At 39.9% G+C, this 26,766-nt stretch overlaps 1 protein-coding gene across 3 annotated transcripts; it reads left to right on the top strand.

The window, feature by feature from the left end:
* Positions 1–6,796: 6,796 nt before the first annotated feature.
* On the top strand, positions 6,797–9,758 carry LOC107762064 (putative tRNA-splicing endonuclease subunit sen54). 3 transcript variants are annotated; one of them, XM_016580378.2, is made up of 5 exons: positions 6,797–6,916; positions 7,641–7,797; positions 7,904–8,035; positions 8,680–9,075; positions 9,384–9,758. In XM_016580378.2, exons 2-5 carry the CDS (start codon positions 7,670–7,672, stop codon positions 9,520–9,522), a joined length of 795 nt encoding a protein of 264 aa, XP_016435864.1. In that variant the 5' UTR covers positions 6,797–6,916; positions 7,641–7,669; the 3' UTR covers positions 9,523–9,758. The 3 variants fall into 3 exon arrangements, with proteins under 3 accessions (XP_016435864.1, XP_016435866.1, XP_016435865.1); XM_016580380.2 differs by having other exon boundaries at positions 9,162–9,758; XM_016580379.2 differs by having other exon boundaries at positions 9,371–9,523.
* The last annotated feature ends 17,008 nt before the right edge of the window (positions 9,759–26,766 follow it).

Genomic DNA, 26,766 nt, shown 5'->3' with positions numbered 1-26,766 from the left:
CTACTAGCTTAACTTGGGATTGGAGAAACAAGTATATTGAATACTTAAGAAACGGAAAGCTCCCTTCAGACCCTAAAGATTTCAGGGCCCTACGGACTAAAGCTGCTCGATTCACGTTGGCTGCGGACGGAACACTATATCGAAGAACATTCGATAGACCGATGGCAGTATGTGTGGGTCCAGGAGATACCAATTACATCCTCCGGGAAGTACACGAGGGCACTTGTGGCAATCACTCCGGTGCCGACACATTAGTTCGAAAAGTGATTAGAGCGGGGTATTATTGGATCGATATGGGCAAGGATGCAAGAGAATTTGTTCGTAAATGTGACAAATGTCAAAGGTTTGCGCCAATGATCCATCAACCCGGAGAGCAACTTCACTCGGTCCTATCCCCATGGCCATTCATGAAATGGGGAATGGACATCGTCGGCCCTCTGCCATCGACCCCAGGTAAAGCCAAATTTATTTTATTTATGACTGACTATTTTTCTAAATGGGTTGAAGCGCAGGCGTTCGAGAAAATAAGAGAGAAAGAAGTTATAGACTTTATTTGGGATCATATCATATGCCGATTCGGGATACCCGCCGAAATAGTGTGTGACAATAGGAAGCAATTCGTTGGCAGCAAAATCACAAAATTCTTCGAAGATCACAAAATAAGGAGGATATTATCAACACCATACCAACCCAGTGGGAACGGTCAGGCCGAATCAACGAACAAGACTATTCTTCAAAACCTGAAGAAGAGATTGAACGACGCAAAGGGAAAATGGAAAGAAATCCTGCCCGAAGTCCTTTGGGCATACCGAACAACGTCAAAATCCAGTACAGGGGTGACCTCATTCTCCTTAGTATATGGTTCCGAAGCATTAATACCAGTCGAATTCGGTGAACCTAGTCCCAGATTTCGATTCATGACTGAAGAATCAAATAACGAGGCTATGAACACCAGCCTTGAATTATCGGATGAAGGACGAGAAGCTGCCCTCATCCGATCGGCCGCCCAAAAGTAACGAATCGAAAGGTATTATAATCTAAGAACTAAACTTTGCCATTTCAAGCCCGGGGACCTAGTATTAAGAAAAGTCACCATCAATACTCGAAATCCAAATGAAGGAAAATTAGGACCAAATTGGGAAGGACCATACCAGGTGCTTAAGAGCGTGGGAAAAAGGATCATACAAACTCGACATCATAAACGACAAACAACTATCAAGCAGTTGGAATGTATCACATATAAAACGGTACTACTGCTAAGGTACGACCTTTCCATATTCATCTAACTGACCCATGCAGAAGTCCGAACAAGTGCTGAAGAAGATCTTTCGCTTAAAAGCACGCGTTGCACTCTTTTTCCCTTAGACCGGTTTTCTCCCAAATGGGTTTTTCGGCAAGATTTTTAATGAGGCAACCATCGATTGTGTTGCACTTTTGACAATATCCGAGGCCTCTTTCCAACCGACCTCGAGTACCGGGGGGGGGGGGGGGGGCATCAGGGCCCTAAAATACATCGAGTTCAGATGTAAGAAAGTCATCTCACAACAATAGGGTTCTAACAAGAAAAATTGTAAGAGCCAAATGGTCAAAATGAACCATGCTCATATAGATTGACCCAAACATAAACACATGTGCAATGACTTGAGATTTATTGTGCAAACAATATTAAGCCTACGGGCTACTTCCATTACTTCGAGTTCGAATCATTCACTCGACTATTAAGCCTACGGGCTATCTTTATTTCAAGTTCGAGCAAGCACTCACTCGACTATTGCGCCTAGGGGCCACATTATCTCGAGTTCGAAACATTCACTCGACCATTACGCCTACGGGTTACTTACATTACTTCGAGTTCGAATCATTTACTCGACTAAGCCTACAGGCTATCTTTATTTCGAGTTCGAGCAAACACTTATTCGACCATTGCACCTACGGGCCACATTACTTCGAGTTCGAATAATTCACTCGACTAAGCCTACGGGCTATCTTTATTTCGAGTTCGAGCAAACACTCACTTGACCATTGCACCTACGGGCCACATTACTTCGAGTTCGAACCATTCACTCGACTAAGCCTACGGGTTATCATTATCTCGAGTTCGAAACACTCACTCGACCATTGTGCCTATGGGCCACATTACTTCGAGTTCGAATCATTCACTCGACTAAGCCTACAGGCTATCTTTATTTCGAGTTCGAGCAAACACTCACTCGATCATTGCGCCTATGGGCCATATTACTTCGAGTTCGAACCATTCACTCGACTAAGCCTACGGGCTATCTTTATTTCGAGTTCGAGTAAACACTCACTCGACCATTGCGCCTACGAGCCACACTATCTCGAGTTCGAAATATTCACTCGACTATTAAGCCTATGGGCTACTGTTATTCCGAGTTCGAACAAGCACCCACCCGACCATTACGCCTACGGGATACAATATTTTAAGTTCAAAACATTCACTCAACGTCTAATAAGCTACTCTTACTCTGAGTTTACATTAACTTAACCAGTACATTATACCTACGGATTATGTTCCTTCAAAGTCCAAATCATTGACTCAACAAGCAAACCCGGGGCTACAAATCTGATCGATCAGAGAGATTACAAGGTCAACATTCGATCAAAAGTCTTCACAAAACAAAAACAAGTCGACCTCGTTATATATATATATATATACAAAAATTGCCTACGTGATTAAATTGCAAACATGGAGAATTAGAAATTAAGCTTCCTGGTCGAGCTCTTCCCCATCCTCAGATCCGCTTTTGCTACCATCATCATCATCATCATCAGAGGCCAAGGCTTCGGCTTCGGCTTCCGCTTCGAGCTCTTTTGCCTTTTTTACATCTTCGATAAGGTCGAAACCTAGAGCGTGTATCTCCTCGAGGGTCTCCCTCCGAGACCTACACTTGGCAAGTTCGGCAACCTAATGAGCTCGAGTATCGGCGGTCTTCGCCGCTTCCCGGGCCTCCATATGAGCAGCCTCAGCATCAGCCTGATATACAACAATGGACTTATCCTCCAAGACTTTCGACAACTCAACCTCCGCCTTAGCCTCAGCAAGTCGTGTTTCAAGCTCCCCGATCTTCTTAGCTTGAACCGACCCCTTTTGCTTGGCACTTCGAAGTTGAACGTCGGCCGATAATAATATTGTTAAAGATGGTTTCTTTTTCCGCTGCCAGGCGGTCGAGGGTCTCCTTCCACCGATTGCATTCAGCTCGGATTTGATTGACTTCTTCTCGAAGTAACCCGATCTTTTCGATATTTTGCTGCAACTGAGACAACAAAGGGTTAACTTCCACAGTTGAGTCAGACCCATACTTTAATAGAACGAGGCTCACCTGCTTATCGAGCTCGACCCCTTCTTCACGGGCCTTAGCCAAATCCGCTTGGAGGTCCTTTATAGCTTCGTCCTTTTGGCTGCAAAGAAGCCGCATGGCATCTCTCTCACCTGAGACCTTTCGGAACTTGGCCTCACACTGGCTAAGATCGGCTCGAAACCTACTAATGGCCTGCACAGTAAGAAATACGAGTCAAGTATGGAAAAGAACAAAGAAACCAAGTATGGAAGAATCATTACCCGAGTAATGAAATTTTGAGCCTCCTCTAATAAAAGAGAAGCATCACCAATATCGAAACCATCGTCGACTCCAGTAAAACAATCCCTAAAAGGATCCCCTGCACGAGAGCCTTCGACGATATCGGGAGCCTTCAACTCTCGAGCTTCCTTCAACGCCTCCTCAGAAAAAGATGGAAGAGAAGGAGAATGACCTATTGTCATAGCCCCGAGCAAATCACACGGAGTACTCCGGTCGAGACTCAGGTCTTCGGAAACAACCCCGGCAGCCACATCCGCCATCGGCTCGGGAGCTCTGGCAACCTCGATGGCCTCCGTAGATCAGACTACCAAAGCCGATGAGCTATTTTCTTCTTCTTCTTCTTCTTCTTCTTCTTCTTCTTCTTCTTCTCTCAGTCGATGGACCGAGTCAATCGAAATGGCAATTACTTTTCTCCTCACCCTTCGAGTTTTGGGCTTGGGGTCCTCTGACCGAGAGAAAGCTCTTCGCTTCTTATATTCCCCCTGTTTAGGGACTTGGGACTTGTTTCTTTCTTCACCGCTCGAAGGCCTCAAAGCGGCATCCCTGGTTACGCCTGCACAAAAGGAAATCGGTAACGAATATAACACAAAGAATACTTCGAAGGAAACAAAAAGCAAACCTCACCATGGTTCTTGGCCTCCCATCTGCCTTTTGCCAAATCGCGCCAAGCGCGCTCTGCGTAAGAGGAGGTCGAGGCTAACTTTCGAACCCAGTCCTCGAGGTCAGGCACCGCTTGTGGCATCCAAGGGGCAGCTGAACATCAGGGAAAGACATCAGAAAAAATCGAAAAGGGACATGAAAAGTGAACAAAAATCACTTACGGTCAAAATTCCATTCTTCAGGGAACGACATCTTCTCCTCCGGAATGAGATCACGGGTCCTCACTCGGATATAACGACCCATCCAACCCCGATCCTTGTCTTCATCGATGCTCGACATCAAAGCCTTCGATGCCCGACGATGGAGTCTGATTAGTCCTCAAAAGATCTGAGGCCGATACAGTCGTATGAGGTAGTTTAGAGAAAAATCCAACCCCCCGGCTTTGATAGAGAAAAAACACAACAAGATCACTATACGCCATAGAGAGGGATGAATTTGGCCAAGGGTGACTTGATACCTTTTGCAGAAATCAATAATCACTAGGTCGACGGGTCCTAGTGTGAAGGTATAAGTATAAACACTTAAAAAACCCTCCACGTAAGTGGTAACACTCTCATCGGAAGATGGAATTTACAGCACGACCTCGGAACCCCAGTTGCAGTCTTTTCGGACGACCTCAAGGTGATCCTCCGTTATGGAGCACGTATACATCGATACGTGTTCACATCGACCCGGAACGAAGGAAGGATTCTCTACCTTAAAATCGGTATTCAAAGTGCACGGGCCAGGAACATAGGCATGAACTGACGGCTCCACCGGTGCCTTATCATCAGGCGGCCGTGAGGAAGAAGCTTTCTCCTTCTGAGGTACGGTTTTGGAAGTTTTCGCCATTGATATGAAAGGAAAGAGTGCAAAGGAAGGTGAAGAAATAGGCAGCACCAAAATTCTGGTATGGACGACCCCGTAGCAGCGAAATAGAGAGGATAGATAAGAAAGTTTGGAAGAAGAGAAGGCGCAAAAATGGTAAAGGTTGTATGAAAAGACTATTTATAGACTAAGGCATGACGGTTCGGTATCAGCGGTGGCTGACCACCATCTGACACACATTAAATGCTTTGGTAAAATCGAGTCGATGGGACAGCTATCACATACGTCAAGATCGGGTTCGATAGAAACATCAGCATAAATTTGATCGAACAGCAGGGAAATCATATTCCTCGCCACATCCTTTCCGAGAAACGAGGGGACTATCTGTGTACGGTCAAAACCGATTCTCAGTCATAATGGCCGGTCGAGACAATGACGTTTCAATCGAAGGGTATCCACATGATAAGCTCGGACGAATTCCGAAGTAGGGACATCAAGCTTCGCGCTATAAACGACAAAACTCGATATCATTATCGAGCCCGTGTTCGAATCGAACTACGGGGCAACACCGATCGATACGGGCCCCGAATATCGATGCCCCAAGGCAGAACCAAGCTCGAACCAAGACTGGGGGTTCGACCTAACACCGAGCTCGAGCCAGTGCCAAGCTCGCAGACAAGAGCCGTTACAACCGCACCGAGAGAGAGAATCTTGGCGAGAATCAAGGAAGAGATAAACCATCATGGGTCCTCCACTATATGTATTATTTTATTATGTTATTATAGATAAAGCAGCTATCCTCTACTATAAAAAGGGGGATAGACTGCAATAGAGGCAAGTTCTCCAAGACACATTAAGATTTCATTGTGCTTGTTTTTCTAATTCATTTCAGTCTTCCCGTCCATCATTCCCATTTTATAGCAAAAATACATGTATTGTCATTTTGTATCAAAGGGATTCGCATACTCTTAGAACCATATCTAAATTTAATGTTATCCGATTTTTCGGGTAAACAGAAAGTATTAAGCAAAAAAGAGTTTAGATTAATAATTAAAACTTGGATCATAAATCAGTTAATGTTATGTCAACATGCTAATAAACCACTTATGAGAACATTTTTGTTCTCAACTCTATGTGAGCAAAGCAGCCATAAAGTCCAAGTCGATCGATTTTAATTTTTCCCTTTCCTCCTGTTTATTCATAGTGTCGTTAGGATTGAGATTTGGATTAGTCGAGATAATTCATAGGCATAAATATTTTAATTGTATTTAATCATACTTTAAGTCTAAGATTTATATAAAATAAGGTTGTAATAGTTTTAAAGTCCTAAATATAAAGACTTCTTACTTAATTCAAATACGAAAAGATTAAATAAATAAAATTTGATTAATTTCAAGCTCCTAAATATTAGTTAGAAGAATAATCAAATGACTGTTATGTATAGTGTGAACTTTATTCTAAAAGGGTAAAAAAAAACGAACAACATTTCGACAGGATTTCGTGCTTTTAATACGGTATATATATATATATATATATGTCACAACTCAAAACACATTAAGTAGTAGATATAAGAGAGATGGAGAGAGATTTTTTCAAAATTTATATTCATGAATATAGGATTTACCTTAAGACTAAGTAGTAGTAGTAGTATATAGGCTTCTTCAAAAGACATTAGTAAATAATGGGCTTCTTCTTCATTTGGGCCGAGGCCCATTAACGTGACCCGCCAGCATACAACTTCACTTATGGGGAAATGCTTGTTTTGCGCTCTCTCTCTGCTACTCGTCTTCTACTGCTATTCTGCTAACATCTTCAGCCTCTCTCGAATCAACGGCACAGGCCACAATAAGGTCACTTCTCTTCTTTTCCTCTTTTAAAAGTATATGTGAAATAAAAAGGGATGAAGAAACGGCTCCCAACATTCCCACTATATAAACTCTGTGCATAGGCCGTGTAGCTGCAAATTCCCAACATAGAACTATGAATAAACGCTATAGTTCTCTTTGATTATTTCCTTTTTCCTTATCGTTCGTTGTGGTTTTATTATTTTATTTTTATATTGTAAAATTGAAATTGTTATTGAGTAGCAGCAGCAACATTGAAGTGAAATCCGAAAACATCTCAGAAGCAAGTTGGATTTTTGTTGGCTTCAATGTGTGTGTGTGTGAGAGAGAGAAGTTTATATTGCAATTATTTAATTTTTTATATTGAAATTGTTAGTTTAGTTATAAATTCTTGTCCTTTTATTATTTGTGTTAGTTTAGTTATTATATGCTATCGTTCCTTTTCTGGTTAGTTAAATTTATTTTGTGTTGCATTTTTTATTTTATTTGTGTTACATTCGAATTCCGCAACCGTAAATAACTTTAAATTGCTTAGAGAATATGCACAATCATCAACTGTGTCACATTTTTCAGTATAACTTTTACTTGCTAATTGGTGAGATTATTGGAGTTATTTACATCATAATGTATTTAGCTAATATTTGTCTCTACTTTTTGTTTAATAATCAATTATAATTGTCTCCACTTGCTAAGGTGGCTGTAATTCGTGCATTTTTTTTTCTTCTGGTAGGCTATAGGAATTTGTAATACATTCCATCTATGGAAACTGATAAGTGGGCAAGTTTTGTGGAAGGAACTAGTGATTCTGAAGGTTATGGGGAGGATCTTGATGATGATGACATTTGCTGTGCATATGCATCAACCGATATACCCCAGTTGCAGTGCAGGTTTCATCTCGTGATATAGAAGCGTGTTGTCTTGTTCCGAATTTTATCTTTATTTATTAAAAATGAACTTGCTAAAAGCAATGTGAATGTGCATTTTTTACTTCAGGAAAGATATTTCAAGATCACGGTGGCTTGACCAGTTTGGTATGGCTGAGGTTGTGGAGAGGAAGGGTGGATTGTGGACAACTACTGGTATAGTTCGTAATGGCAAGATATACTGCTTCATTGAAGAGATTTTGTAGGTGATGAAAATTCTATTTTTGTTATCTCCTTTTAGTTGAAGAGTTAAAACTATTACTTTGAGTTGAGGCATAATTTGGAATAAGCTATGAGAAAAATAAGAACAGAGGACAACGACTTTGTTTTCAGAATATTTGGTCAGAGTTCAAATTTTTGATCCTGTTAGGTTGAGAAGACAAAAGAACGTATTTTTCTTTAATATCTTAACAAACCTCGAAAGACATATTATATCTCTTGTTTTTATGGGCTGCAAAAGTGAAAATTGAATAATTTGGTTAATAATTTGGGATACTTTTTCTGTTGATCTTTTCCTCATGAATGACTATGGGAGCTGATTTTGGTATAAAATTTGGATACTCCCGAGTGATATTTTAATTACCTCTCTGAGTTATGCTTGTGTATTTTAGTTGTACACTCGTTTATTGCTTCAACATGTTAGAAAGAGTAGTCTGGGTGGAGAAAGAGAGTAGAAGCAAATGGATAAAGTCTATAAATAGACAGATAACAGGTATTTAATGGTCAGTATGTCACTTGAAAAATTTATTTGTATGAGGAATTGATATGAAAAATTTATGTTTAATTTGAGATTTTCTCTTCTGCAATTGCCTGTGTTTAAAGAATGATACTGTTTTTCTCATGTAGATATCTTGCTGAAATTGGGGCTCTGCATCTCTTAGGTAATGATGATGCACCCCTTTCTCTGGAACACATATACAGCAAGGTTGCAGAAGGAAAAAGTGGATGTTCCTTGGAATACTTTGAAGCATATAAGCACTTGAAATATCTTGGTTATATAGTCGGGCGTCATGGTATTCCTTGGTCAGTGAGAAGGTCAAAAGTAAATTGTGCTATTAACCAAGACTCGCTGGAGACTGCTCAAACTGGTGATGAAGAATCAAGAAACAACGTTCTCATCTCTGAAATGTTTAGTAACATGCAAATTGGTGGACTGAGACTGGCTTTTGACGTTTACCCTCCTAATAGCAGATTCAGAAAGTCTGTTCCTGGTGATCCCTATTTTGTACTTTGCCTTGCTAGGTACGGTACCTTGTTAATGTGGTTCATTATATTATTGTGCTTAGTGCTTATTAAAATTATCTGAATTTTTGCCTCCTATTATTTAGCTGATTATAGGGACTTGTAGTTCAGCAACTCTATGGGTGAGCATTGCTGAATGTTTAAGAGTAAGATAGATTTGCCAGCTTGGATGATATTCCGACAAAAGTAGTACTAGGTTTTTTATGTTCCTCTTTATTCCTAACTCCTGACATATCTCATTCCCTGCACTGTTTTGTATGACCTTGTTGTTGATCCACATTAATTGTCGAAGTAGCTTTCTTGGGCAGTGAGTATCCACCTTCCAAAGAAGAAATCGAAGATCTTGAGAGACATTCTCATGGTATTCCTTTGAAATTCTGTCTGGTTGAGCATGGGCGTGTGAGCTTTTTCTCGTTGAACAAAGTTGAGCTTCCTATCCTTTCATGATCCCTTCGAGCAATGAATGCAAATCTTGGCATGCCCTGAGAAGAGCTATGGTACAATTATGGATTTTAAGTTTGTGGATTGATGTTTCATTTCACCATTGTGTAATTGCAACACATTATTCAGACAAGAGATATATTTGACTGATGAAGGTGGACCTTGTCTCCTCTGTTATACAAGTCTTATGATGTTCTCTTCTCTTCCCTCAAATGTTGTTAAAGCTGAAGGTTGATATATGTTATTGCCTGCCATACGTGTTACAGTGGTGAAATTTACTCTAGTTATTATATAACCAGTATAGGCATTTGAAAAGATTCTAGTCTTTTTTCTTGTTAAATGTATATATTGGAATAGTATCTTCACTACTCACTAGTAGGAGTACAATTTTCCTTGGCACTTTTAATTCTAAAAGTCAATCTATCAGGACAAATATTTTTTCTGTGAGATAATTGCACATAAGTACAGACTACAGTCCACATATATACATTGCAACTAGATGGTCCAGTCATAATTTTACAAATTTATAGCCCAAAAATAATGGGAAATTTTCATAAATACATATGTTATATAAGAGTAAATTTCATAATATACAACGACAATTGAAATCACGTTTTGTACAACATTTGTATTATTTCATAAAATTAAATATCTACAATTAGTATTCAAAATATGGCAGAATCCCTACAATTAAGGAAACTGACTAATGTTCAAATCAATTCAAACCTAAAAAATCTCCATTTAGTTAAGATATTAATTAACCAATTACTAAGAGATATCATATGTCATTTTTGCACAAATGACTTTGTAGATCTCCTCGTTAGAGCTTTCAGTTGTTGTTTGTTCATAGTCATATTCATCACTTTTATAATTTTTCACATTTTTCAACTTCTTGCTGATGCTTTTTCCAACACTCATATCCATCACCATCTTCACGATGTTATATATATAGTACATATACATCATATACAATATGTAATTACATATACAATATGTACAAACATTAACTAACAATTTGCAAAAAACCAATCTACCTTACTGTATATGAGAAGTATTGCATCTACTATTACAACTCCATGGGCAGTATGTGGTGATTTTAATAGCATTTTAGCAATAGAAGAGAAAATAGGGGGCAAACCACATAGACTTAACAAGAGTATCCCTTTTATGGAGTGTATTCATGATTGTGGCCTGGTGGATATTGGATACTCTGGGAGCAGATTCATATGGTGCAATGAGAGGAAGAAGGAGGAGATTATTTGGAAAAGACTGGATAGATTGGTTGCCAATGACAATTGGAGTGAGTAGTTTTCTTTAACAGAGGTCCTACATCTTCCTAGAGTCGGCTCAGATCACTTTCATATTTTGATTTCTTTTGGAAATACCTAGGAGGAATACATAAAATAACGATCCGGCCAGTCATTTTGAGAGTTGTAGCCCCCTTCCCCCATTTACTGCTCATTTTGTACTTTATAACTGCTATGTGACTTACTGGGGTAGTCAGTTCGGGTCCGGTGAGGTTTTGAAATGAATTGAGACACTTAGTCTCTAAGATGAAAACTTAAGTTGAGAAGGGTGAGCGAGTGTTGACTTATGTGTAAACGACTCCGGAATAGAATTTTGATGATTCCAATAGCTCTGTATGGTGATTTTGGACTAAGGAGCGTGTCCGAAAAATTATTTGGAAGTCCGTAGTTAAATTAGACTTGAAATGGCTAAAATAGAAATTTAAGTTTGGAAGTTTGACCGAGGAGTTGACTTTTTGATATCGGGGTCAAAATCCAGTTCTAAAAATTTTCACAGGTCCGTTATGTCATTTATGAATTGTGTGCAAAATTTGAGGTCAATCAGACTTGATTTGATAGGTTTCGGCATCGAATGTAGAAGTTGAAAATTCTTAAGTTCATTAAACTTGAATTTGGGGTATGATTCGTGGTTTTAGCATTGTTTGATATGATTTGAGGTTTCGACTAAGTTCGTATGACGTTTTAGGACTTGTTGGTACATTCGGACGGGGTCCCGAGTGGTTCGGGTGTGTTTCGGGGTGAGTTTTGAGCGAGTCTGCGCATTTCGGCACTCTGATGATGTTTTGGGACAGTTGAAGTGCGAAGGGCACATTTTGGAGTGCGGATGTGCGTCCGAAAACTCCCAAAGTGCGGAGGCAGTGGTAATTGTGCGAACCGCAGTTGAAACTGTGCTGTCCGCAAAATTTCTCTAGCGGCCGCATAAAGGAGATTTTCAGGTTCGATGGTCCGACTTCGGAAGCTTATATCTTTTAATCTACAAGGCATTTGGAGATGATTCAAAAACGAAACTTGTAGCTCTTTGAGTCTAGTTTCCAAAAAAGTGGAATCATTAATTATTTGAACATTTGTACAGAAAATTATGGTCAATTTAGTAAAGCCTGATAGTGCAGTCACACTGAAGTGCGGCCGCAAGATTTGGATCGCGGCCGCGGAACTTGGAAATGTGTGGACCACAATAAAAATGTGTGGTCAGCATAATGGGAGTTCAGATTTTTGTACTTATAAACGAGGGTTAGAGTATTATTTCATATTTGGACTTTGGGAGCTCGGTTGGTGGCGATGTTTTGTGGGATTTTTAAGAAATTCATTGGGGTAAGTGATTATAACTCGGATTTGGTTAATATACATGAATATATCATTGTTTTCATCATTTAATTAGTATTTTGAGATGAAAATTTGAGGAAAATTGTAGAAATTTCATAAAATAATTTTTTTGGGATTTAAATATCGATTCAGAGTCGGATTTGAGTGAAACTAGTATGGTTGGACTCGTAATTGAATGGGTTATCGGATTTTATGAGTTCCGTCGGATTCCGAGACGTGGCCCCACATACGATTTTTGAGTTAAATTTTGAATTTTTGTTGGAAAATTTGTATTTTCGTATGAAATTTGTTCCTATAATTTGTATTGACTGAATCGAATTAATTGTGACTAGATTCGAGCCGATCGGAGTCGGAAAATCGAGGAAAATGCATTCTTATTGACTGATTGAGCATGGTTTGACGTAAGTGGCTTGTCTAACCCTGTGTGGGGGAAATCCCCTTAGGATTTGGTACTGTTATAATATTTTGTGATATATGAGCGCTGTGTACGCAAGGTGACGAGTGCGTACACGGGCTAAATTTGGAAATATCGATTCTTGCTAAGTAGTCTTCTTTTAAATTCTTTAATTGATTGCTTTAGTATATGTAGTGATCATATTTAGTCTAGTATCACATGTCCACGTGCCCTAACTCTTACTTGCAATATGTGCAACATGCTTAGCTTAATTGCCTGCTTATTTGATTTGATTTAAATCTTTAACTATGAGATTCTTGCTGTAAATTCGTTGTTTCCTTCCGATATCTGTTGCATATTTACTTTTGGGACTACGAGGCGATTCCTTGGGAGATCCCCCTCTACTGCATATTTACTTTTGGGACTACGAGGCGGTTCCTCGGGAGATCCCCCTGCACTGCATATTTACTTTTGGACTACGAGGCGGTACCTCGGGAGCGCCCCTATTTTTTTTACCTCTATTTGTTGTGTTGTTCACTTTTCAGTCATTTCGTTATATTATTATATCCTCTGTCTTAATTTTCTATTATTTCTAGTAGGGCCTGACCTGACCTCGTCACTACTCTACCGAGGTTAGGTTTGGCACTTACTTGGTACCGTTGTGGTGTACTCATACTACGCTTCTGCACATCTTTTTTTGCAGATCCAAGTACTTCTTACCAGCCCATACATCAATGAGCTACCTGTGTGCGGAGACTTCAAGGTACATCTGCCAGCGTCCGCAGACCTCGGAGTCTCCCTTTATTCTTATCATGTTGTTTTCCTTTATTTAGTAGACTCTGATGTATAGAGACATTAGTATATCTCTTAGAAGCTTGTGACTTATTTCTACTGGGTTTTGGGAGAATGTAGTTCTTTGACTTGCAGTTTTCATTTATTAGAACTATTGAGGTTTGAGTTTCCGACTCTTATTATGTTATTCCGCAATTTGTTAGGCTTACCTAGTCTTAGAGACTAGGTGCCATCACGACATCCTACGGAGGGTAAATTGGGGTCGTGACAAGTTGGTATCAGAGCTCTAGGTTCATAGGTGTTATGAGTCACAAGCAGGTTTAGTGGATTCTCACGGATCGGTACGGAGACGTCTGTACTTATCTTCGGAAGGCTATGGAACTGTTAGGAAAAATGTTCACTTCTTTGATTCCTTATCGTGTGCATTTTTTGACTTCGAAATTCTAAACTCTTGTCTTTCCATTCTCTCACATATGGCGAGAACACGCACAATTGGATCCGATGATCAGACACCCACGCCCCCTGTTGGAGCCGCAAGAGGCCGGGGCCGAGGAAGACCACGTGGTGCAGTCAGAGCACATGCATGAGCTACTGCAGTAGAGCCACCAGTAGCTCCAGTTGCAGAGTAGGCACCTGAGATGCCTGTTACTACTCCTGCACTTCAGGAGACTCTTGCTCAGTTTTTGAGCATGTTTGGCACTCTAGCTCAGGCAGGGTTAATTCCACTTGCTCCTACCACATCTCAGGCCGAGCGAGGAGCACAGACTCCCGTCGCCCGTACCCCATAGCCACGAGCCCAGGTTGACCATGCCCCAGAGGTTATAGCAGTGCAGCCAGTTGTCCCAGTTTGGCCCGAGGTTAGGGCAGCAGTTTCGGAGGGGGAGCAACTCAGACTCGAGAGGTACAAAAAGTACCACCCTCCCACTTTCAGCAGTTTGGCTCCAGAAGATGCTCAGGGTTTTCTTGAGGAATGTCACCGTATTCTCCGTACTATGGGTATTGTGGATTCTAGTGGGGTTTCTTTCACGGCATTTCAGCCTAGAGGAGTAGCCTACCAGTGGTGGCGGGCATACTAGTTGGATAGTCCGGTTGAGGTAGCTTCACTCACTTGGACTCAGTTTTCAGATATGTTCCTTAGAGCCTTAGAGATACATGGCGCCCAGAGTTTGAGCAGTTGCGCCAAGGTTCTATGACCGTGTCAGAGTATGCGGCCCGATTTAGTGATTTGGCTAGGCATGCACCAGCCTTGGTTGCTACTGTTTGAGAGCGGGTTTGTCAATTTATTGAGGAGCTCCACCCTAGTATCAGATTCAGTATGGCTTGAGAGATGGAGATGGACATCGCATACCAGCAGGTGGTGTCAATTGCTAGGAGATTGGAGGGTATGCGGATCCGGGAGAGAGAAGAGAGAGAAGTTAAGAGACCTCGAGATTCTGGCATGTATAACAGTTCTCGTGCCCCAGCTACAGCTCGTCAGGGTAGGGGTTATGGGAGTCGTCCTGTTCATTCAGCACTTCCAGCCGCCAGCGGTACTACGGCCATTCCTAGGCCCCGAGATCCCTATTATACACCGCCAGTGTCTAGTGTACCTCCTGTACGGGGTGCTTTCAGCGGTCAGTCCATCCGATCAGGCCCGAGCCAGTCACAGCAGCCACGTCCTCCGAGAGCTTATTTTGAGTGTGGTAACACTCATCATATGGTGAGGGATTGCCCCAGATTCAGAAGGGGTGCACCTCCACCGATTTCGCTGGCCCCACCTATTCTACAAGGCCCTCAGGCTTCTCAGGCCATGATTACTGCACCAGTTACCACTCCACCTGCACAGCCAACTAGAGGTGGAGGTCGGACAGGTAAAGGTCACCCTAGAGGGGGAGGCTAGGCCAGATATTTTGCCCTTCCTGCTAGGACAGAGGCCGTTGCATCCGATTCTGTTATCACATGTATTGTTCCAGTCTGTCATAGAGATGCATCAGTCTTATTTGATCCAGGCTCCACTTATTCTTATATGTTATCTTATTTTGCCTCGTATTTGGGCGCATCCCGTGATTCTTTGAGTTCTTCTGTTTATGTATCTACACATGTGGGTGATTCTATTATTGTTGACCGCGTGTATAGGTTATGTTTGATTGTTATCAGTGGTTTTGAGACCAGAGCTGATTTATTATTGCCCAGTATGGTGGATTTCGATATTATTTTGGGCATGGACTGGTTGTCGCCCTATCATGCTATCCTTGATTGTTACGCCAAGATGGTGACGTTGGCTATGCCAGGTCTACCGCGGCTAGAGTAGAGAGGTACCTTGGATTATGTGCCTAGCAGGGTTGTTTCATTTCTTAAGGCTCAACGAATGGTTGAGAAGGGGTGTGATGTGTATCTGGCCTATGTTAGAGATGTTAGTGTTGATACTCCTACCGTGGAGTCAGTTCCGGTAGTAAGGGACTTTCCCGATGTATTCCCAGCAGATCTTCCGGGTATGCTACCCGACAGGGATATTGACTTTGGCATTGATTTGTTACCGGGCACTCTGTCCATTTTTATTCCACCATATCGTATAGCCCCAACAGAATTGAAAGAATTAAAAGAGCTGTTACATGAGCTGCTTGATAAGGGTTTTGTTTGGCCCAGTATATCGCCTTGGGATGCTCTTGTCTTATTTGTAAAGAAGAAGGATGGTTCTATGCAGATGTGTATTGATTACCGCCAGTTGAACAAGGTTACAGTGAAGAATAGGTATCCATTACCTCGTATTGATGACCTATTTGATTAGCTTCAGGGTGTCAGAGTGTTCTCGAAGATCGACTTGCGTTCAGGCTATCATCAGTTGAAGATTCGGGAGCCAGATATCCCGAAGACTGCTTTCAGGACTCGGTATGGTTATTATGAGTTCCTTGTAATGTCATTTGGGTTGACTAACGCCCCAGCAGCATTTAGGCACTTGATGCACAGTGTATTTCAGCCCTATCATGATTCTTTCGTCATTGTGTTTATTGACGACATTTTGATGTTTTCCCAGAGTCGGGAGGATCATGAGCAACACATGAGGACTGTGCTTCAGACTTTGAGAGAAAGAAGTTATATCAAACTTTTCAAAGTATGATTTCTGGCTTAATTCAGTGTGATTCTTGGGTCATATAGTTTCGTGCGAAGGGATCAAGGTAGATTCGAAGAAGATTGAAACAATGCAGAGTTGGTCCAGACCTTCCTCAGCTACGGAGATTCGGAGTTCCCTTGGTCTGGCAGGGTATTATCGCCGATTTGTAGAGGGTTTCTCTTCTATTGCTGCACCTATGACCAAATTGACCCAGAAGGGTGCTCCGTTCAGGTGGACCGAGGAATGTGAGGAGAGCTTCCAAAAGCTCAAGACAACTTTGACTACAACCCCAGTATTGGTATTACCTACAGGTACAGGATCTTATACTGCGTATTGTGATGCGTCACGTATTTGTCTCGGCGTAGTGTTGACGTAAGACGGTAGGGTGATTGCCTATGAGTCCAGACAGTTAAAGGTACATGAGAAGTATTATCCGGTCCACGACCTTGAGTTAGTAGCTATTGTTCATGCCTTGAAGATTTGGCGGAATTATTTGTACGGTGTCCATTGTAAGGTTTATACCAATCACCGGAGTCTACAACATCTGTTTAAACAGAAGGATCTTCATTTGCGGCAGCGAAGATGGTTGGAGTTGCTTAAGGATTATGATATCACCATTCTCTATCATCCCGGAAAGGCCAATGTAGTGGTCGATGCCTTGAGTTGTAAGGTGGATAGTTTGGGTAGCTTAGCATTTTACCGGTAGTAGAAAGGCCTTTAGCCTTGGATGTTCAGGCCTTGGCCAATCAGTTTGTTAGATTGGATATTTCCGAGCCAAGCCGAGCCATGTTTTGGCTTGTGTGATTTCTCAGTCTTCTCTTTATGATCGTATCAGAGAGCGTCAGTATGATGACCCCCATCTATTTATCCTTAAGGACACAGTTCAGCACGGCGATGCCAATGAAGTGACTATTGGAGATGACGATGTATTACGGATGCATGGCAGGTTATGTGTGCCCCATGTAGATGGTTTGCGTGAGTTCATTCTCCAGGAGGCTCACAGTTCACGGTACTCCATTCATCCGGGTGCTGCAAAGATGTATCAGGACTTGATACAACACTATTGGTGGAGGCAGATGAAGAAAGATATAGTGGAATATGTAGCTCGGTGCCTAAATTGTCAACATGTGAAGTATGAGCATCAATGACCAGGTGGATTGCTTCAGAAGTTAGAGATTCCAGAATGAAAATGAGAGCGGATCACTATGGATTTTGTTGTTGGACAAGGATCTATCTTACGTTGAGGAACCAATGGCCATTTTGGACCGACAAGTTAGAAAGTTAAGATCAAAGAGCATTGCTTCAGTAAAAGTACAGTGGAGGGGTCATCCGGTCGAGGAGGCGACTTGGGAGACCGAACATGATATGCATAGCTGTTATCCTCATCTTTTCACCACTCCAGGTATAATTCTAAACCCGTTCGAAGACGAACGTTTGTTTAAGAGGGGGAGGATGTAACGACCCGGCCAATCGTTTTGAGAGTTGTAGTCCCTTCCCCTATTTACTGCTCATTTTGTACTTTGTAGCTGTTATGTGACTTTCCGGGGTAGTCAGTTCAGGTCCGGTGAGATTTTGAAATGAATTGAGACACTTAGTCTCTAAGATAAAAACTTAAGTTGAAAAGGGTGACGTGATGCTGACTTATGTGTAAACGACCATGGAATAGAATTTCGAAGATTCCAATAGCTCTGTATGGTTATTTTGGACGTAAGAGCATGTCCGAAAAATTATTTGGAAGTCTATAGTTAAATTAGACTTGAAATGACTAAAATAGAAATTTAAGTTTGGAAGTTTGACCGGGGAGTTAACTTTTTAATATCGTGGTCGGAATACAGTTTTGAAAATTTTCATACGTCCGTTATGCCATTTATGACTTTTGTGCAAAATTTGAGGTCAATCGGACTTGATTTGATAGGTTTCGGCATCGAATGTAGAAGTTGAAAATTCCTAAGTTCATTACACTTGAATTTGGGGTATGATTCATGGTTTTAGCATTGTTTGATGTGATTTTAGGTTTCGACTAAGTTTGTATGACGTTTAGGACTTGTTGGTACATTCGGACGGGGTCCCGAGTGGCTCTGGTGTGTTTCGGGGTGTGGTTTGAGCGAGTCTGGGCATTTCGACACTGTGATGATGTTTTGGGACAATTGAAGTTCGGAGGGCACATTTTGGAGTGCGGATATGCGGCCGCAAACTCCCAAAGTGCGGAGGCAGTGGTAATTGTACGGACCATAGTTGAAATTGTGGTGTCGCAGAATTTCTCTCGCGGCCGCAAAAAGGAGATTTTCAGGTTCGATGGTCCGACTTCGGAAACTTATATCTTTTAATCTACAAGGCATTTGGAGATGATTCAAAAATGAAAGTTATAACCCTTTGAGTCTAGTTTCTAGAAAATTATAACTATTAATTATTTGGATATTTGTACAGAAAGTTATGGTTAATTTACTAAAGCCTGATAGTACAGTCACACTAAAGTGCGGTCGCAAGATTTGGACCGCGGCCGCGAAACTTGGAAATGTGCGGACCGCAATAAAAATGTGAGGTCAGCACAATGGGATGTCATATTTTTATACTTTATAAACAAGGGTTAGAGTATTATTTAATATTTGGACTTTGGGAGCTCGGTTGGTGGTAATTGTTCGTGGGATTTTTAAGAAATTCATCGGGATAAGTGATTCTATCTCGGATTTGGTTAATATACATGAATATATCATTATTTTCATCATTTAATTAGTATTTTTGAGATGGAAATTTGGGAAGAATTGTAGAAATTTCATAAAACAATTTTTTGGGATTTAAATATCGATTCGGAGTTAGATTTGAGTGAAACTAGTATGGTTGGACTCGTAATTGAATGGGTTATTGGATTTTATGAGTTTCGTCGGATTCCGAGACGTGGTCTTCACGGGCAATTTTTGAGTTAAATTTCGAATTTTGTTGAAAAATTTATATTTTCATATGGAATTTGTTCCTATAATTTGTATTGACTAAATTGAATTAATTGTGACTAGATCGAGCCGATCGGAGTTAGAAAATCGAGGAAAATGCATTCTTATTGACTGATTGAGCTTGGCTTGAGGTAAATGGCTTGTCTAACCCTGTGTGGGGGAAATTCCCATAGGATTTGATACTGTTGTAACATTTTGTGATATGTGAGCGCCGTGTACGCAAGGTGACGAGTGCGTATACGGTCTAAATTTGGAAATATCGGTTCTTGTTGAGTAGTCTTCTTTTAAATTCTTTAACTGAGTTGATTTAGTTTATGTGGTGATCATATTTAGTCTAGTATCACATGTCTACGTGTCCTAACTCTTACTTGCAATATGTTCAACATGCTTAGCTGAATTACCTGCTTATTTGATTTGATTTAAATCTTTAACTGTGAGATTCTTGCTGTAAATTCGTTGTTTCTTTCGGATATCTATTGCATATTTACTTTTGGGACTATGAGGTGGTTACTCGGGAGATCCCCATGCACTACATATTTACTTTTGGGACTACGAGGCGGTACCTCGGGAGGGCCCCTGTTGTTTACTTCTATTTCCTGTGTTGTTCACTTTTCAGTTATTTCATTATATTATTATATCCTCTGTCTTACTTTTTTATTATTTACAGTAGGGCCTGACCTGACCTCATCACTACTTTACCGAGGTTAGGTTTGGCACTTACTAGGTACCGCTGTGGTATACTCATACTACGCTTCTGCATATTATTTTGTGCAGATCTAGGTACTTCTTACCAACCTATACATCAGTGAGCTACGTGTGTGCGGAGACTTCAAGGTACATCTGCCAGCGTCCGCAGACCTTGGAGTCTCTCTCTATCCTTATCATATTATTTTTCTTATTTTAGTAGACTCTGATGTATAGAGATATTAGTATTTCTCTTAGAAGCTTGTGACTTATTTCTACCGGATTTTGGGAGATTGTAGTTCTTTGACTTGCAGTTTTTATTTATTACAACTATTGAGGTTTGAGTTTCAGACTCTTATTATGTTATTCCGCAATTTGTTATGCTTACCTAGTCTTAAAGAGTAGGTACCATCACGACATCCTACGGAGGTGAATTGGGGTTGTGACAAGTCAACTCAGATCACTGTCCTATTTTGATTTCTTTTGTAAATACCCAGGAGGAATACATAAAATACTTTAAGTTTCTCAATTTCTGGGTTGATCATGATGACTTCTTAGAAGTAGTGAAAAGGAACTGGATCACTCATACCACTGGTAATATCTTTTGGATAATTCGACAGAAAATGAAAAATATTAGCAAGGCTCTTGGTGAGTGGTCTAGAAACAATATTGGTCATATGTTTGAGAAAGAACAACAACTTGGGGATCAGATAACACAATATGAGGAGCAGTACATGAATTCTCTAAATCAGGAGGACATAATGAAACTTCACAAGGCTAAAGCAGAATTCATAGTTCACCATAAATAAGTAGATGCTTATTGGAGGCAGAAGGCCAATATCAAGTGGCAACTGGAAGGAGATGAGAACACTAAGTTATTCCATTCAGTGGTAAGGGGTATAAGAATCATGCTTAACATTAATAGAATTCAGAAGGATGGAGTATGGATCCAGGGTGAGAAAGATATTGGGATAGCTGCAGCTGAATTTTTCCAGAACCTGTTTTCTCAAGGGAACCTTGGTATTGAAAGAACCATCCTGGACCACATCCTCACTTCTGTTTCTCAAGAAGATAATGAGATGTTGATGGCCTACTCTTAATGAGGCCAGGGAGGATTGCTTTGATATTAACCCCAATAGCTCTCCTGGCCCAGACGGTTTTAACAGTCTATTCTTTCAAAAAGGTTGGGAGATTGTTGGTGAAGATATTCTTAATATGGTGATAGCTGTTTTCAATGGAAAACAAATGCGAAAATTCTTTAAAAATATTCTTCTTGTACTTATTCCTAAAGTTAATTTTCCTCAAGAATTCTCTGAATTTAGACCAATTAGTCTGAGTAATGTAACTCAGAAGATTGTGTCTAAAGTTATGAATAATAGACTTTCTAAAATCATTCCTAATCTTATTTCCTAAAATCTAAGTGGTTTTGTAAAAGGAGGGTCTATTGGTGAAAATATTTTGTTGTCTCAAGAACTTATTCACGACATTAAGAATAATAATAATAATAATAAAGGGGGTAATGTTATTTTCAAAGTAGACATGAACAAGGCTTATGATAGGATGTCTTGGCAATTTATCTGTGATGTTATGAGAAAAATGGGCTTTGCAGAGACCTGGATTCATACTATATGGAGTCTGTTGGCCAATATGTGGTACTCTGTGATGATCAATGGTAAAAGGCATTATTTCTTTAAATCACAAAGAGGGGTCAAACAGGGAGATCCCATTTCCCCTTCTCTCTTTATAATTGCCCCTGAAGCTCTTTCTAGCATGTTAAACAGTTTATTTGATAAGCCTGGGTTTATTGGGTTCAGTATGAAACCTAATGGCCCAAGGATTAATCACTTATCATATGCTGACGATCTTATAATTTTTTGTGCAGGAAAATCAAATACCTTAAAACTTGTCATGGATTGTATGAAGAAATATGAAAAAAATTCCGGACAACTTATAAACAAAGAAAAAAGTTGCTTTCTTATGGACTCTAAAATATCTACCAAAAGGAGTAACATTATTTCTCAATATTTACAGGTACAGCGGAAGGAAATTTCTAATTAATTATCTGGGATCCTCTTTATCAAGGAAGAAAGAATATACAATACTACACTCAAAGTGCCACAAAAATTCTTGAAAGAGTTGGAGCCTGGCATTGCAACATGTTATCCACATGGGGAAAAGTGACTTTGATCAAGCATGTTCTTGCTGCTATGCCTATCCACCTGCTATCTATCTGCCAGCCTCCACCTGCTATCTATCTGCCAGCCTCCCAAGACTATTATTAAATAGATGGAGAAATTTTTTGCAAATTTCCTTTGGGGCAATCAAGAAGGGAAAAATAAGTATCACTGGGTAGCATGGAATAAGTTATGTCACCCTATAGAGGAAGGAGGAATTGGAATTAGATCCATTCAAGACATCTCATACAGCTTAGGAGCTAAGCTATGGTGGCAGTATAGAACTAAGAAGAGTCTTTGGGCTGATTTTCTGAATGCTAAATATGCCAGCAGAATTCATCCTGTAGCTAGAAAGTGGAGCTATACTCAGTCGCACTGTTGGAGGAGGCTTATGAAAAGCAGAGATAAAATTGATCACTTAATTATGTGGAAAATCAATAAAGGAAATGCAAGTTTCTGGTGGGACAATTGGTCTGGTAAAGGAAGATTAGCACAATATGAAAATGCGTCTACCTCTGTTAAAGGTCAGGTGTCAGACTATATCATCAATGGTTCCTGGGATACATTTAAGCTTAATCAGGTTCTACCTAATGATACTGCTTTCCATATTCATGTAATTACAATTGAATCTACTTATCTGCAAGATCAACCTATTTGGTCTGCTAACACAGATGGGAAATTCACTTATAAATCTGCTTGGAATTGTATTAGGGAGCATCATGGTTCTACTTTAGTCTATAAAATGATCTAGCATAAGAAGAATCATGTTAAAATCTCCTTCTTTCTCTGGAGGCTGCTGAAACATAGAGTAGTTGTTGATCAAAATATGGGAAGATTTGGTATTCACCTACCCTCTAAATGCTCCTGTTGCACTATTCATCACCAAGAAGATGAGGAACATTTGTTTCTTAACAATATGGTTAGCCAGAGAGTATGGAAATATTTTAACCAAGCCTTTGGGATTCTTCAACAACATCACTGTCTGAGGCAACTGATTATTACTTGGTGGATGACTAAAGGAAAAAATGATGTTCAGAAGATGGCTCTACAAATCCTCCCTGGTATCATTATTTGGAATATTTGGAAGGCTAGATGCAAGAGCAGGTTTGACAATGTAAGTATGCAGTCTCACAGAATTATTCCCAAAATTTGTGACCAACTTATCATTATATCTCACAAACAATTTCCAAAGATTCCACCTCTTTTAAATTGGAAGACTTTTCAAGAGATCATAGAAATGGCTAGAGATCATGTTACTTTTGTGGCTGTCAAACTGGATTCATGAAACTCAACTCTGATGGGTGCTCCAAAGGTAATCCAGGTCTTTGTGCAGGAGGTGGTATTATCAGAAATGATAGAGGACATCTAGTGAAAGCTTATGCTATTCCTTTTGGCAACATGACCAATAATAAAGCTGAAACTATGACCCTCAAATTTGGAATTCAATGGTGTAATGTGGTTGGCATAAAAAATTTAGAAATTGAGTGTGATTCTAAGCTACTTACTGATTGGATTTCCAAGATCAATGATCCTCCTTAGAATATTTTGGATACTATCAAAGACATATAATGGTTTCTTTCACATATAGAGAGTTGGTCTATCACACATTGCTATAGAGAAGGAAACAAAGTGACAGATATTTTGGCTAACTATGGTCTTGAATGCTCTGAAGCTACTTTCTTTTCTGAGTCTCGAAATATGCCTAGGGAGGCTAGAGGAGAGCTACACATGGATAGAATTCAATATCTTTCATTCAAGAGGAAGACTCATAAAAGCTCCTTTTGGATAGATAAAAACTTGTATAGAATCTATAATTTTGATGTCCCTTAGTGGGTGTAAATATTATATAGAAGAGGTTATCTGTAAACCTCAGAGTGTTTGAATTTTTTTGAGAGCTTACTTGAAATCCTACTTGACATATAGAAGGGAGCTTGTTCCATTCTTAGTAGGTGCAGAGAGCTTATATGACTCTTCTGTTATGTATTTACTATAATTATTAATAAAATAATTTCACTCTCTATGAGGGAGTTGGAGAGATTGAAAAACAAAAATACAATATGTACAAACATTAATTAACATTTTGCAAAAATCCAATCTACCTTTAATTTATAATATACTATATACACATATATACGTATATAAAATCATGTATATAGTATATAATATATTATATATAATTATATATTATATATAGTAATTGTGGGAGGAGAAGTTTGGTGATAAGACATACAATAAAGGAATTTGACAGAATGGTTCATGCTCTATTACAATTAACTCTAGTAAAGTAATCTAGTATAGTGTTTCTAAAAATATCATATGTCGTGTGCTTGGAGCTTGTTATGTATTTTTGTCACGACCCAAAATCCAACTGGTCGTGATGGCACCTAACCCAACCCGCTAGGTGATGGTAGGCTATAATCCCGTATTTTAGTCGCTTATTGCACTCTAATTCACTTCACTTTACTTATGTTGAGCTTTAATTAGGCGTGTTTTGCACTTATTATGTGTTTTATGCCTTGTAGGAGTGATTCCGATCTATGTAGATGTTATGGCCTGAATTCATGCTATTTTGGAGGTTTGATGTTTGAGTAAATACCCAAGGATTAAGTCGGGATCGAGTTCGGGGATCAACGGATGATAGTGGAACGAAAAGAAGAATCGAGCAGGTATATTGCGTAGTGTCCAGTAAAATGCACATACCTGCTCGATTCTTCATTTCGCTCAGAACTCCGTTTGGGCTCCACAATATATCGTTGGAAAGCTATTTAAAAGGGTTACAACTTTCATGTTTTACACTTTTCTAAATTCCTAACTTATACAACCCAGGTGCAAGACCAAGTGCGCGGTCGCGCACTAGGCGCGCACTTGAGGCAGAATGGTGTGCAAAGTGCGCAACCAGGTGCGCGGTCGCACATGTCCTATCCGGGAAAAGCCCTATTTCGCTAAGAAAGGGAGTTTTGTCAAGGATTTGTTTTGGGGGCGGATTTAATACCCCAAAACACCATTTGTGAGAGACGTTTGACATACCAAGACCTAAGAAAGCTAAGGAGAAGAGGTAGAAGCTAGGGCACAAGGATTTCATCCTTCCTTCCTTACTCAAGATCTAGGTTTGGATTATATTTATGTTTTCCTATACTTTTGTTTCATTTGTGAAGAACTTCTCCATGTCTATGGAGTATAACCTTTTGGGTTTTGATGGATTTGGTGTATTGATGGTTGTTAGTGGATTATAACTCTATGTTTATGTATTTAAATTATTTTTGGATTTAATTATTGCATCTATGTTCACTTATTCTTGTAATCGAAAGAGGCATAACTTATGATATATTTGCACTATATTGTTGGTTGAGTTCATAGATTCTTCTAAGTATTCGAAAGAGGCTAGTTGAATCATTGATTAAACCTAGTTAGGAGGATAATCGAAAGAGGTTCTCCTAAAGACCAATCCATTGCGAATTCTTGCATATCTTCACCGAGCTTAAATTGGTTCATATTGTAAGGTTGAGACTTAATCGAGAGAGGAGTTTCTACTAAACAATTATACTGATAGTGAATTCGAGACTCACTTGAATATTAGAAGTGAATTATCTAGAGTTAGATCCCGAACAATTATCTTGCACCTATCCTATCAACCCATATTTGCTCCCATTGATAACTTCCTTGCTTATCTTTGTTGAGATTGTCATTAGTCAATAGTTTAGGTTCTTATTTAGTTTCAATTCTTAAATTGTATAAATCTCCATTGTTGATCCTCCTGGATAGCAATCGAGCTACGAACTACGAGAATACTGTTTAAATCCAATCCCTTTGGAGACGATAATTATACTATACTATCTTTGACTAGCGAGATCAATTTAAGTGTGTGTTATTCGAAGATAACACATATCAGAGGGTAGCCCCCAGTATTCGAGGTTAATTACAAAGGAACCTCGGATATTATTGAATGGATCTTCGATGCCGATTCGTAATCAAGCTTGATTCTAAGTTAGCACGATTCATCATTGCCTCGTCAAAAACTTTGCCGAAAAACTCAATTGGGACAAAATCGGTCTAAGATAAAAAGAGTACAATACGTGCTTTCAGACCTAAAGACTTCGTGCCGTTTGCTAAAAAATCCATCGTCGTTTCTTGCCGACCACCTGTAAGTGTTAATTTGAAATAGAAAAGGGGCATACCTTAGCAGTAGTACCGTTTTAGGTGAGATATGTTTCAATTTCTCGGTAGTTGTTCCCCATTCATCGTTCCGAGCTTGTAGGACCCTTTTCCGGTGACCTCGAGAATTTGGTATGGTCCTTCCTAATTCGGACTCAATTTCCCTTCATTGGAATTTCGGGTGTTGAGGAAGACTTTTCTTAGCACTAAGTCCCTGACGTTAAAATATCGAAGGTTGGCTCTTCGATTGTAGTATCTCTCGCTCCGTTGCTTTTGGGCAGCCAGTTGGATGAGGGTTGTTTCGCGCCTTTCATCCAATAGTTCTAGGCTCGTATTCAAGGCCTCGTCATTTGATTCCTTTGTTGCATATCAGGACCGGATACTT

Source organism: Nicotiana tabacum, chromosome 17, assembly GCF_000715075.1.
Source record: "Nicotiana tabacum cultivar K326 chromosome 17, ASM71507v2, whole genome shotgun sequence".
NCBI lineage: Eukaryota > Viridiplantae > Streptophyta > Magnoliopsida > Solanales > Solanaceae > Nicotiana > Nicotiana tabacum.
This window is presented reverse-complemented; position numbering and strand designations above follow the sequence as displayed.